The sequence below is a fragment of the Diorhabda carinulata genome, chromosome 1, assembly GCF_026250575.1.
Source record: "Diorhabda carinulata isolate Delta chromosome 1, icDioCari1.1, whole genome shotgun sequence".
Classification (NCBI taxonomy): Eukaryota; Metazoa; Arthropoda; class Insecta; order Coleoptera; family Chrysomelidae; genus Diorhabda; species Diorhabda carinulata.
Genome location: NC_079460.1, coordinates 15,074,553 through 15,088,063, shown reverse-complemented (window position 1 = coordinate 15,088,063; position 13,511 = coordinate 15,074,553). Strand labels below are relative to the sequence as shown.

Sequence of the window (13,511 nt, the reverse complement as noted above, 5' to 3'; positions counted from 1 at the left end):
AAAAATGTCACAACGTGTCCACCACTTTATGAAAAATTGGCAATCTAGATATCAATCAAATAAGTTTTATGGATTTTGAATCAACAAAAATTTAAAGATTTCAATGCCATGCAAGGACAAATATATATTTTAATTTCTGATAAATTTAAGTTTGTGCTGAATGGTGAGGTAAAAAATTTTTCGATATTAGGCACATGGGAATCCCGGCTTGATGAATAGTTATACTTAATGTCCAAGTTAAGTTATGGGACCAATATTTTTATTATAAAATTCTTAAAAAAATTTTAGCAAAGTTAGAGCTGCAATTGGCTAATTTGTTTTTTTACTCTATACATGATGATATACTGAATAGAGACATTTGATTTCAACAAGATGGTGCGTGTCTCCATACCACATGATCAGTAGGTAAGTATCTCCATCATGTATTTTCATGCAGAAAGGACCTATTTATTAGCCACCGAGGTAGTCAGATATCAATCTTTCGGATTTTTTTTATAGGAATACTTGAAAAGCTAAGTTTGCGAAACCAAAACAGCAATTATTGACAAATGAAGTATAATGTCACACCGTCATTGATCAACTAAGAGCATTTGCTCGATAAAAATAATTGAATTTAAGTTTTTTATGACTTGTTTCTCTTTTTATTATCTTGTAATTGGCATGGAATCATTGTCAGTTATGTCAATCTCAAATATAAAATAAATGAAAATAAGTAGATTGGTATTTTTTATTTCTATGGGAAAATTTTCTTATTAAAAATATAAACTACTTATAAAGTGTATTGAAGCAGAGTGTAAAAGTTTGAATATAGTTTAATGCATCCATTGACTTGAGGTAAATAAAGCTGCATATTCAATTTTAAGCCATGAGGAATAATAAATGGTACAGCGATAGAATAAAAAGAATATCACTACTAGATACAAGAATAGATGCGGTAAGCTCAATTCAGCAGATATTTACCGGTTAATTAGCCGCATGAGGAAAACGCTAGCGAACCCGCTGGCATGTCTGCAAGCCCTCACCCAGTTCTTCTCGTCGGATTGGGATTGACTGCGCCCTTAATTACAACCGTTTCACTAGGGTGTTGATTTATAGGCCAGTTAAATATCTCATAAACAGCACATGAGCACGCTGGAATGCTCGATGTCATATTTGATGGGCCATCACACATTCTTGGTCGCGTTTTCTGTAGATCTTATTATAAGAGTCTGAATAACCATAGTCATTACATTATATGAGAACCATTCTAAATGTTGTTTCAAGTTATATTTTAAATTTAAATTGAAACAAACAGGTTGTAGATCTAAAGAGAAATCACGTTATTCTATTTATACCTTTAGCCAAACTGACACCTAAGGAAATATCTGGAAGGCTGCAAAGAGATCTCCTACGAATAAGAGATCATAATAATCCAGTACACTATCTGTGAATATTCAACACTCTCGTGATTCCTACCGACTACTACAAGATTAGTCTAAAAATAGTTGTAACTGTAAATTCCAATCTAAAACTGGAATAAAGTGAAATTATGTCCACAATACGGATTAGTTCCCAGTTTCAATCTATTTCGCATACTCACTTTATCCAGTTTAGGCAGTTTTATTTTCAAGTTTCATGTCTTCCTCTTCTTACTCTTACCCATGTTTCAGATTCTGTTCAATATATCCTCATTTTACAGTTTTGTTGATCATTCCAATGCTACCTTGACGTCTTTAGAAAAAAAGTTTTGAAATGTAGATTAGATTTTCAAATTTTACCAACCAATCGATGTTCAAATCTCTTAGACTGAAACAACTATATATTCTTAAACAGAATTCTCTTGTGAAACTCGATCATTTATAATATTACGTATTTTATTATTTTTTGGATAATATATGGACGAATTATTCTAATTTTATATTTGCTAAAAATATGATGCTTCTATACCACTAAAAACTGAATATAGTTTTTTATCTATGAAATAAATATAAAGCGTGATGCTGGCAGTTCTGTTAATCCAGTTCTGTTAATCATTTATGGCTATAGGTTTCTAGACAAACTTATTTGTCTCATTCGAAGGCGGATGACTGTCTGTAACTAGGTACTTCTGCTCTTGCGTTAATATATTTCTTTGCTTCCATCATATTTTTTTGCTTTTTTAATGAAACGCTGCAGTCTGTAGTCAACACACGCTATTCGGTTTATATTTTTGTGCCAAATATGAATTTTCGTAGTAGGGTGGAGAAATTAATTTCTGTGTAATCAGAATAAAAGTGTTGCGTTTATTTCAATTCTTAGGAACGCTTATAAAATCAATTATATATAGAAATATGTTGTTACTAAATAAAAAGTTTTGTAGTTTGTTAGACCGGCGGCCAAACAAGAAACCGCTTAACTTACCTATGACTCCAATTATTGCTATTAAAGTAACCAAGACAAATTAGTTTTGAGTTTTTTTATTTTTTGTTAAATTTCTGCTAGAGCTTGGGTAAACTCGAGAGTTAATTATATTTATATTCAAGGTATCTATTTGAATATTTATATTTCTATAGTTCGGCCCCTTAGAATATTCAATAATATGAAGAAGAAGAGCCACACTTATTTTTAAGAGAGGAAAGTTGGTAGGCTGGTTTTAAATCCTCTACCAGGGGTATTTACAACTCCCAAATTCTTTAATAGAAATGGGAGCTGAATACTTTATATTAAGGACTAATTAAATATATTTTCAGAAATACCAAATACTTCTACTTTCTATTGAATGCTGGCTAGAAATGTGGTCTGAACTTTCAACTAGTTTTAGGTACTTGAAATACATTGCGATATAATTTTTATTTTTGATATCCAACAAAATAATAAGCAAGTATATTTTTCAGTTATACGTAGTTATAAGTTACCAGGTATAGCTTTCTTGTGATATTTATGGAGATAGTCTTCATTTAACTATCCCTAATCAATTTCTTGTCTCCAATATATTGTGAAATTTGTTCTGCGTTTATTGATTTTTTTAATAATATTTACACTACAACTATGAACTGATATTATTCTTACTCATGAAAAATATTAAAGATTCAAAAGAGAACGTCGTCAATATTCAGTTTAAATCACCGAATGGTGATTTAAATCATGAATATATCCTGAAATTAGTTGCTAAATGCTATGAAACTAGATCCGTTGCGCTGCACGTTTCTTGACAGTGTGGCACACCAAGTAGCACTGTTTTACAAAACAATACGGTTAAATACATTTTATCAGTATAGAAAGCATTTTTTATATTTATAAGACAAGCAAAATTTTTGTAGCCTGAGCTATGACAATTTGTAACTTTCTAGAGAATGTATATAGTATCCAAAGGAACCGAACTTTTGAGTGGGTATTCTTTTCAATAGTATTCTTGGAACTTCATTAATTAAGGAAAACCTTAATAGAGAGCCCACTTGAATTTTCGTTGAGAAATGACTTCCTTGGTCACATGATTTTGCATCTTATCAATAATCAACATGATGAAGCTCCACTTAATTATTTAATTATTTTCTTTCAGTTAGAAGGTGGCTAATGATAGACAGAAAAATTGTCACATAATAATAATAATAGATTCGCCACCACGATCAGGCGACTAAGCGCTTCTAGATTTCTTTCTATGAGTGGATTTAATTCGATTGTTCATGAAACACAACTTCTCAATCCAGATTTTTTATAATATTTAAGGGTTATATGATATAAATATCGGTTTAATTGAATAACAATTATTTAACGATTATAACGCTTATTTCATCATATTCTTCACGAGCTATTGTGTTCTGCAGGTACAGCGATATCGCTAGGTGATGAAGCACGTGATTGTAGGTCCTGTTCTTCCGTTACTGTTGAAAACATTGAGAGAGTATGGGACATATGATCGAAACAGATCCAAAATGCACTTGTCAAACGATTGAGGCAATTTTTGGTGTTGGATCCATTATCATTTTAAGTGTTACATGAACTACAACAAGTAAAAATGTTCAGTAAACGTTAGAAATGTTAAATAATGGTGTACGTAGTATTCCTTTTAATAATAGTAAGAAGTGATGAAACATACACATAATTTTATGATAATGGTGCCGATCCGAATAACCGCGTGGTTTCACGAAGATACACGCACAGGCACTATGGTGACAAAGTAGAAGCGAGTTAAATTTCAAGAGTAAAGATTTACTTTTTAAAAAAAAACTTCATTTATTCGATGACTACAACAATAGGTGATAGAATGAAGACTAACTGTATCAATGAATTAACAAATATTAAATAAATGGAAAAATGCTGAATATAGTAAAGTGTAACATAATGATAGTTATTATATAAACAGGATGTCTACATATGTCTGCTGATAAGATTAAAAATATTCTCAAGTCTTATGAGAAAACTATAAATGCTGAATACAATTAAATATAAAAGAAATAGTAATTATTTGTTAACAGGATGTTTCTACACATGTTTGTGATAACGTTAGAAAATTCTGGTCAAGTTTCACTACGAGAAAATAAGTTGTATGAACTGCACTGTTATCCTTTTATTATATTGAATTATGTAATTGTCTCTATATGACTAGCGTAAGTTCGGCACCCAATTTATTTTCTTAGTACAGAATTAGTGGAAGCAATCAAGCTTAAAGTTCAACGTACATTTCAGTAAACTAGTACACCACAGTTTTTGAGTCAGTTAATATTCGGGAGTTAATGTTGCAATACGATAATGCATACGATAATTCACTGCATATATTTGGATATTCACATCAATTTTTTAAAACATTCCAAGGCTTTTGAGTTGTGGGAGCATTGATTATAGATACCCATCCTTCAATATGTTGCCAACTGAACTTCTCTGGCTTTGCTGTTTATGCTAACTTTCTACTTATATATGGTATCTCAATTTTACTACCCTCTCCAAGTAATTGTTGATCAAGAGTTTGGGTTCGCACTTTACATTTTACTCTCTAAATTACTCGAAATTTTTTGTTAGCTGTGATTCATTTCATAAGATGTATATTAAGTCTTCTAAAACACGTTCTACATAATTAGAAAATAAACATGCACCTTACTGTATATAGAATTTTGTAAAAACTACCAAATATATAGATTAAAGTAGGTAGGTATACATAGAAAAACTATAGCAATAAACATGATTTTTTAGTTAAAAATTCTCCTCATTCCCGACCAGTTTGTAAGTTGTGGTCATTTAGTTACGACGTACGTTCTATTCTGATAATTAATATCAAGTTTAAGTGTCAGAAAGGCCGATTAGCAGTAAACGTGCTCAGGGTAGGCAATCACTGATGTACAAAAAGAAAAACTTCGTCATGACATTTATAGTAAAGGCAATACGCACCCCCGTCAAGAACATAGGCGTAGCTTTGAAAAGTTGATAGAACAAACTATGTTATATTTTTTTTTTCATATATAATTGAAATATTCCTTCAGCAGATTATATGTAGTTATTGAACTACTCATTTTTGATCACCGTTATCACATATAGGCTAGGGCTGTATTTTATATTTTATGTTCAGCGCTGTGCATATTATAATACAAACAATCAGCCTTAAGAAAAGATTTTTAAGCAGAGTGAAACATTCAGGATGCAGAATATAACTTATATAGGCTCATTATTATGAATTGTTGGCTATTGAAAAATCGAGCAATAGCTTTCAAGTGAAACATTGATCAAAAGATTTTCTATCGTAGGCTCTCAGAATTCTATATGTGGAATATAACCATATCAAAGAAACGAAACAAATTCATCCTTAAGAGAACAAAAAAAAATTATTTGAAGACATAATATGGTGACAAAACTACTTCATGAAGTTATTGATATGAAATCAGCCTTTGACAACAAAAAAAAGCAAATAGACCATCTGAGTATAATACTTATGTATGGGAATATTTTCATATCCGATATGTTTCTTTTCTCCCAGCTATCTAAAGAATGTTTATGTTATGGCTCTGCTCTGTTCCACTTGTATTTCGAGCTTTGATGTTTTGCATGGCTCTCTCTCTCTCTCTCTCTCTCCAACTTTCCTTTTTTTTTACTTTTTTTTTACCCTCCTTTCATTTATTTTTCTACCGTAATCTACACTATCTTCTGTTCTCCTTGTTTGTAGGTATTTATCCTATACCATCCTATTTTCTAATTTCCTCATCATTTGGTTCGTTTCGATCTTGTGAAGAACCACTTTTTATTTCGCCATCAGATGCAATATTCAAACACTTCTCACCCCATTAACTAAATATTTGAAATATTTTTGAGAAAAATTTTGTAACAAAACAAATACTATATCAAAAACACACGGGATTTCATAGAAAATATTGAAAATGTAAAAATTCGTTGGGTATTTTCGCTATAGACAAATATTCCAACTATAATTAGTAATGGAAGATCTTGAGGAAAATGTCCTAGCAAACTTAATATAAACATCTCATTATTTATATATACCAAAGAATCTAATTAAAATAAATAAGAAACTCAATTATTTTCTTAAAAAACTTAAATAATAAGATAATTATCAGGAAAAAATTACAATCAACATATTCAAAAAAGTATAAATAGATACTATAATCAATTAAGAAACAAATCATAAACTAAATATCAAAATATTTTTTCCTACAATATGTACATGGACTTTCTCAACAACTATCGAATTTTTCAATAAATATGATACTAGTATAAAGTCATAAAGGACTTTTCCAATAAATATGATACTAGTTTAAGTCATAAAGGACTTGATAAATATTTCACACATTCAAACATTCTTATAATGTAATCAAATACAGAAAAAGAAAATTTTTAGAAATGTTTCACATACATAGCAACGGGAAAGCTGTTCTATCTTATGAATTTTAAAGCAACTACGAATGATTCAATTATTCTTCTTTCTATTTTGATTTTATCTTGATAATAATGATGGGGGTAATCTATTGATTAATATTATTACGAAAATTGTCAGTATCAAGTTATATTTTGATAAAAACCGAAGTAGGTCGAAATGTCAATTTTTACACCTTATTTTAAACAAATTTTCATAGAAAATAGACCTAATATCAAGGCAAATTGTCACAGAAATTGATCATTTGTTTTTCGGTTATATTCTGGTGTTCCAATTTCCATTGACCATTGTTTTCCGATTCCTTCTGATACCTCACCGAATTATATTTGCACTATTGTATTTGAATTTAATATATCTTTTTTTACAAACTATATATTTGTATTGTGTTTATTATATCCTCTATGTCGTTACCGTTATGATTCTTGGTTTAATGACACCCTATACTATATCCCTGGGTATTCCTGACTGATTGTTTGTTTGTGTGTTTTTTATACTCTTCGTCTATTATCTGGATTTATGTTATTACCAAAATCCTAACCTAACCAAATCCTTTAGTTGAATACAACTATCCAGTTATTTATATAATGAAAAAGTATTTTAAACTTATAGGGTACGTCTATGACAAAGCTCGCAATTGAATGACGATCGTCTCTGAAAAAGCTTTCCAATTAAAAAGTTTACTTTGTTGCATTTTTATATGTTCACATTTACACTTTCAGTCGAATTACAGCCTCTAAGTCTCTCTCCAACATTTTTATTACTATCTGCTTCTCTTTTCTAATTAGAAATCCATCTCTTGCTAGTTTCAACTTTTAGGTTTCGTATGTGTAACGTAAAAAATTAGGAGAATGACGATTCAATTTGAATTTCATATTTCTCGAAATAATGTTTATCAAATAGTATATTTATAACCAAATCATAACAATATTATTCCTTCATATTACTTTGAAAAAATGGGAAAATCTATAACATAACATAATTACATTTTCTCCCAATTCCAACACATAGTTTCAATATTCCGTTTGAATCATACGAAACCTTTCACATTAGATGGAACTATCTCAATGGTCATAATATTTTTCATAAGAATGATTGCCAATTGGAACTGATTTCAACAATTCGATAATATATCCACATATTTGCTTTTAACGTTAAGTGATGCTGATGTGCTCGATTTTTTGGTAACAATTTAACAATTTTAAAACAAATTTCGGATACATACTTCACTTGGCGTAACTCTTTACACGAAACAAAGTATCACCTCTGGCGTCTTTAAACTTTTAATAAACGATTGGGGTAGTTTGAATAGTACAATGTGAGAAAATACAGGTGACTGACATAGATTTTAGATGGAATTTGAAGAGCTAGAAACTTTTGCACGTATTATATATACACGAGATGTTTTAAGACTACGTGATAAGAAACTTAAATGCTGGGAAACATAAATATGTTAACTGAATATATATCCAGAAATCGATTCATAGATATAGTCATGATAATAGAAGGAATTATTGACCCAACAATGATGAATTTGCATCCGCTTCAGAGGTATGGAGCAGTTTTGATATGAATATTAGGACCTGTTTGCATTCAGGATAAAGTGTGATACTAGACGAACATTTCTAAGAAATGACATGAAGGTGCTGTTTAATACAATTTATAATATTCCAAATTAACCTGAGAAATTTTTTTAAAAATTTTGAATATCATCAGATCCTCACAGGAAACATTTTTATATCTAGGACAAGATAATAGAATATCTTTTTCTTGCTAGGAAAATGAGGATAAAAGGAGGTTTGTTTTGTTAGAAGTATATGAATGTGCCAGCTATAGTTACAAATCAGTGCCATGATCTAAATTTTCCAAAACGACGAAACACATATTTTAAACGCGTATGTAAAGAATGTACTAATTTTGGGTAGTTTACAGGAGGGCATAATAGCTTCAAAATATTACAAAAAGAAGCCAGAAATAGTGCCATATATAGGAAGTACTCTACCACAGCATAATGCAAGATACAGTTCACTGACTCATGATTCATACATAGTATTGAACTTCGGGCCGTCATAACAAACATAACTTGTTGATCCCCAATTAAAAAAATATTCCATAAAACTGATGATTATATTATAGTCGCAATTATTTTTGTATTTGAGACCGATCAATGCTCAATTTACACTGTAATTTTAGGTGTTAATAGTGTCATTTTGCTGTTCTAATAAAGTATCTTTCTAAAAAGTCACTTTTATGGCAGTAACTTTTAATTGGCGCAGTCAGTAGTATAGTGGAAGAGCCTTAATGATCTTCTTCGCTATTTAACGTTTGTTCGGCACCTCTGGAAAACATTCAAGTTTATCCAAAAGTATTAATAAGAAACAAGGAGTAGATGAAAAAAATTGAGCTAGTAGAAGTGATTATAAGCTAAGAAGAAAATAGAAGTAGAACATGATAAACCTCTGGAAAACTGAGTGAACTTAATCCAGAAGTTTTGAAACGAAAAAAAGATAGGAAGTTGTAATGGTAATAACAATTAGCCTGTAAGTAACAATATTTTTTTTACCTATATGACCGATATGCCTCTCGCATACACTGCGCAGACACCTCAATCTATACTAAGATTACCGTTCCTAAATTTTAACATACTCGTACTCGTAATTACTCCTTCTAAAACCTATACCATGCCCGAAAATTTTCAAAAATACATTCACCCTTCTTCTATATGAAGAAATCTTAAGTAAATTGACGGGAAAAGGTGAAGAAGTCATCTCAATCTATGGATGTACACAATGAGAAGATATAAAAGAAAGAGAAATCAGCATAATGAGAAATCTCTCACACAAGACTTAGTAAATTTGCACCCCAATGAATCCCCTGGACAATATTACGAGAAAATTACTACTGCTAAATAAAATATCTCGCTGTATAGAACTTCACAACAACGATATTAATATAAAAGCAAGTAAGAAGAGCTTCGGAAACCCTTAGGATCTACTATCAGAGCAAGGCAATCTGATCATATATTAGCGGCAATACAGTACATCTAGCAGGAAAATAATATAAAAACTTAGGCCTAGACCACCAGTACAGGTCAACCAATTCAGTTCACAAGATCAGAAAGTATTCCATGGACCGTCAAGATTTCTTATAAATAACCTAAATAGTAGTTTTGGAAATCTCAACAACAACAAAACCAACCAAGATTTCCATCCGAAAAATTAATTAACAGCAAATATGTCGACGAAAGCTATGACGATAACATTAACGAATTTGAAGATGAAAGAAACAGAATATTCTCAGTAAAACGCTGGAAACAACAACGTGACATAATAGGGCAACACTTCTACCGGGATAGAAGAGATCTATCTACCCTACGTAACTATCTCAAACTCTCCTCTTAAATTCCTTATAGACTCTGGTATTACCAATTTTTTCCTTAATCCCAATATCGCTTCTAAGTAATTCCCTAATAATATCAAACACGAACGTTTCATTGTAATTTCCATCTTCAAAAGCCATTCAAAAGATTGTTGCACTTTATGGCGTCAAGTTGTGGTTGTGTGAACGAAATACTCAAGCTTTCCTCTGCGAACATCTACCCATCTCAAATAATTCCAAATCCATACAAGAGATGCCAGAAGCCGTTTTTCACAAATTATGGTACTCCAAGAAATGTACCTCTTCGAACTTCCCCCAAGATGTAGTTTAGGAACAAATATAGAACCATTTGAGAACACAAGATACAAAAAGAAGTTCTAACCCTACCTAACATCTCACACACACGGTTATCTAACATGAAAACGCGAACAATCGAGAAAATTCAAATGAATTAACTCCACCTCCTCACCACCCATCACTTTAGAAAAGGCATATTCTTTTAGATGATCTCAATTTATATAACTGTAACCATCTTTAATGTAATAGGATTGTACCGGCTCCGAAGACTTCTACGCAAGACTCCGAAAGAGCCAGAAATCCAACAAGATACATCAACATCAAAATCAGTTTTGTTCGTCCCCAACAAAACTTTTCCGTGTGATGGAGAAGTTACAGTTCGCTATTGATGATACGCAATTCAACAAAAATTTCATTAAACTGATGTTCTTACTGAATAACATATTCTTAATTTATAGTTGCATTTATTTTTTGTATATAAGACAGATCCATAATTAATATTGTAGACTGTAATTTCAGTTGTTAATAGACTCGTTTAGGTGTTCTAATAAAGTATCTTTTCAAAAGTGACTTTTGTGCTAGTAACTTTTGATGAACACTAGTTGACGAGGACATATTTTGTAATCAGTTCGGATCTGGCAGTTGTAAATAGTTGGATATTTGAATATCCAACTAACTAAGACACCCTGAACCAAGCAGGTACCGTATCCAGTTCACTCAACTCAGTCGGACGAAAATTCTAGATAATCTGATAATTTATATAGATTTTCTTTAATTGGTATAGTATTAATACATATATAATTCAAGTAAGCGAGTAAACAACTACTTATTAATATTTCCTTAACGGCAACCGACAAAAAAAATTGATAATAAGTATAAGTGAAATCTCATTTCTTCTATACAAATTAATTCCATTTATTATTTATCCTTAACTCATTAATTATTTGTAATTGTTTGATTTTGTTCCATTTGATTATAAATAGTATTTTTCACAGCAATATTTTATTTTTTTCGACAATATAAAAAATTGTGAGTATTTGAAGACAGACAAATAAGATTACTACGGAGGATCTGATTTTGATTTAATTTGACTAAGAAAATATACTTGAGTTCTTGATTATAGATATTTTTTACTATGTACAGATAAATAAAAATAAGCTGGTTATATTTTCCTAATTGAAAGTAAAATGCATTAGGTACATTTTAGAAAACAAATTTTAGAGATATTCCATACTCCAAATTTAATTTGAATTACTATTTCATATATAAACATGTATATACTTATAATTTCAAAATATAATTAGCTTATTTTTTGTTTCAGGAAACCGTCTATGGACGATGTAGGAAATGCTTCCTCAGTTAATGCACGGTACGTTTTCTTTACCTTCTGTTGTGAATCTGAGTGCCTGAAAATGTTATTTTTTTCGTTGACCTAATTCAAATCGTGCACCAAAACTTTAATCCCGAAATCTGCGGAATTATATCTGTCAATCAGGGATTCCTGAAATTGTGGGAAAAGCAACAAAACAAAAATCATATTTTGTATCCTACAAAATATCCTGATAAAATACAAAAGAAACAAGCAATTCATATATATATATATATATATATATATATATATAAATTGCATCTAAATGTTCTTTTATTTTAGGTCTCTTCTGTTTTAAAATTAGTTTTTTTTATAGTTTTCACAAGAAAGATAAATTTTGACGTTTCGACGACTTTTCTTTAAGTCGAAACGTCAAAATTTATCTTTTGTGAGGCTGTCTACATAGGGCAGACATCTCATCATCATCATCATCTATCAGCCATCTTCCATCCACTGCTGGATATAGGCCTCCTCTAGTTTAAACCATCTATCTCTATCTTGAGCTGTATGTATCCAATTTCCTACAATTTTCTTTACATCGTCACTCCATCTTGTTGGCGGCCTGCCTCTACTTCTCTTATCCATTCTTGGCCTCCACTCCAATATTCTTTTCGTCCATCTATTATCCGTCATTCGGGCTACATGGCCTGCCCATTTCCATTTCTTTTGGGCTATAATTTCAATAATGTCCTTAACGTTTGTTCTTCTTCTTATGTTCTCATTTGTAATTCTATCCCTTCTCGTAATTCCCAATATTGCCCTTTCCATTGCCCGTTGCGCCACTCTCATCTTTCCTGCAGTTTGTCTCGTGAGGGTAAGCGTCTCTGCCCCATAGGACATCACAGGTATAACACACTGCTCATATACTTTTCTCTTTAGGCTTATTGGTAAGTCTGATTTCAAGGTACTACTCAACTTGCCATCAGTATTTAGAAAATAGACTACAAGGTCATCAATAAGACAATAAAAAAACTGCAATTATAACAAAGAAATATAAAAAAAAATGAAATGATTATATATTTATATATCATATTTATATATTATATTTTTATATATAAGAGCGATTTCTTATTGGAAACGTGGCAACAACATTCAAATTTCAATATTGAATTTTGAATCTATGAATTCTACGAAAATCTTTAGTAATCATTTCCCAGATGATGAATACATAAGTATTCGGAAGCTCAGAAAATATATTAAACTTAGTGTTCCACTGTGGTGTTTCATTGCCACGTTCCATATATATATATATATATATATATATATATATATATATATATATATATAATGCATGCTCCTCCATCCATCACAAGTAATGCTCGGTCTGGTATAGTTGCAGGAAAGGCCTCTGATACTGATACCGAGGCCATTTCTATCAGGTAAGATTTAGATAAATTATTACTATATCACTGCACTTTAGGCCATAAAGGCCCATGGCTAAATTTTCACAATTAGAAAAAAATTACAAAATATATATTCAAAATTTGAGTATTATCAAATTCTTCAAGCTCTGTTTTGTTTTTCTTACTCTATTCTATTCACTAAGCATCTGTACCAGTTTTTGTCCTCTCCCTTTTCTCCTCTTCTTCTAATACCCTTCCGGTGGTAGATTAAACCTCGGGTCTATCTTCATGGTAA

General features: G+C 30.9%; 1 protein-coding gene across 1 annotated transcript in view; it reads left to right on the top strand.

Annotated features, from left to right (window-relative positions):
* Positions 1-13,511, top strand: part of LOC130898103 (uncharacterized) — a 174,908-nt gene that overhangs the window by 67,446 nt on the left and 93,951 nt on the right. Inside the window, exon 3 of the mRNA XM_057807149.1 lies at positions 11,826-11,873. Coding sequence (XP_057663132.1) covers positions 11,826-11,873 — 48 coding nt within the window. The remainder of the gene's footprint in view (positions 1-11,825; positions 11,874-13,511) is intronic.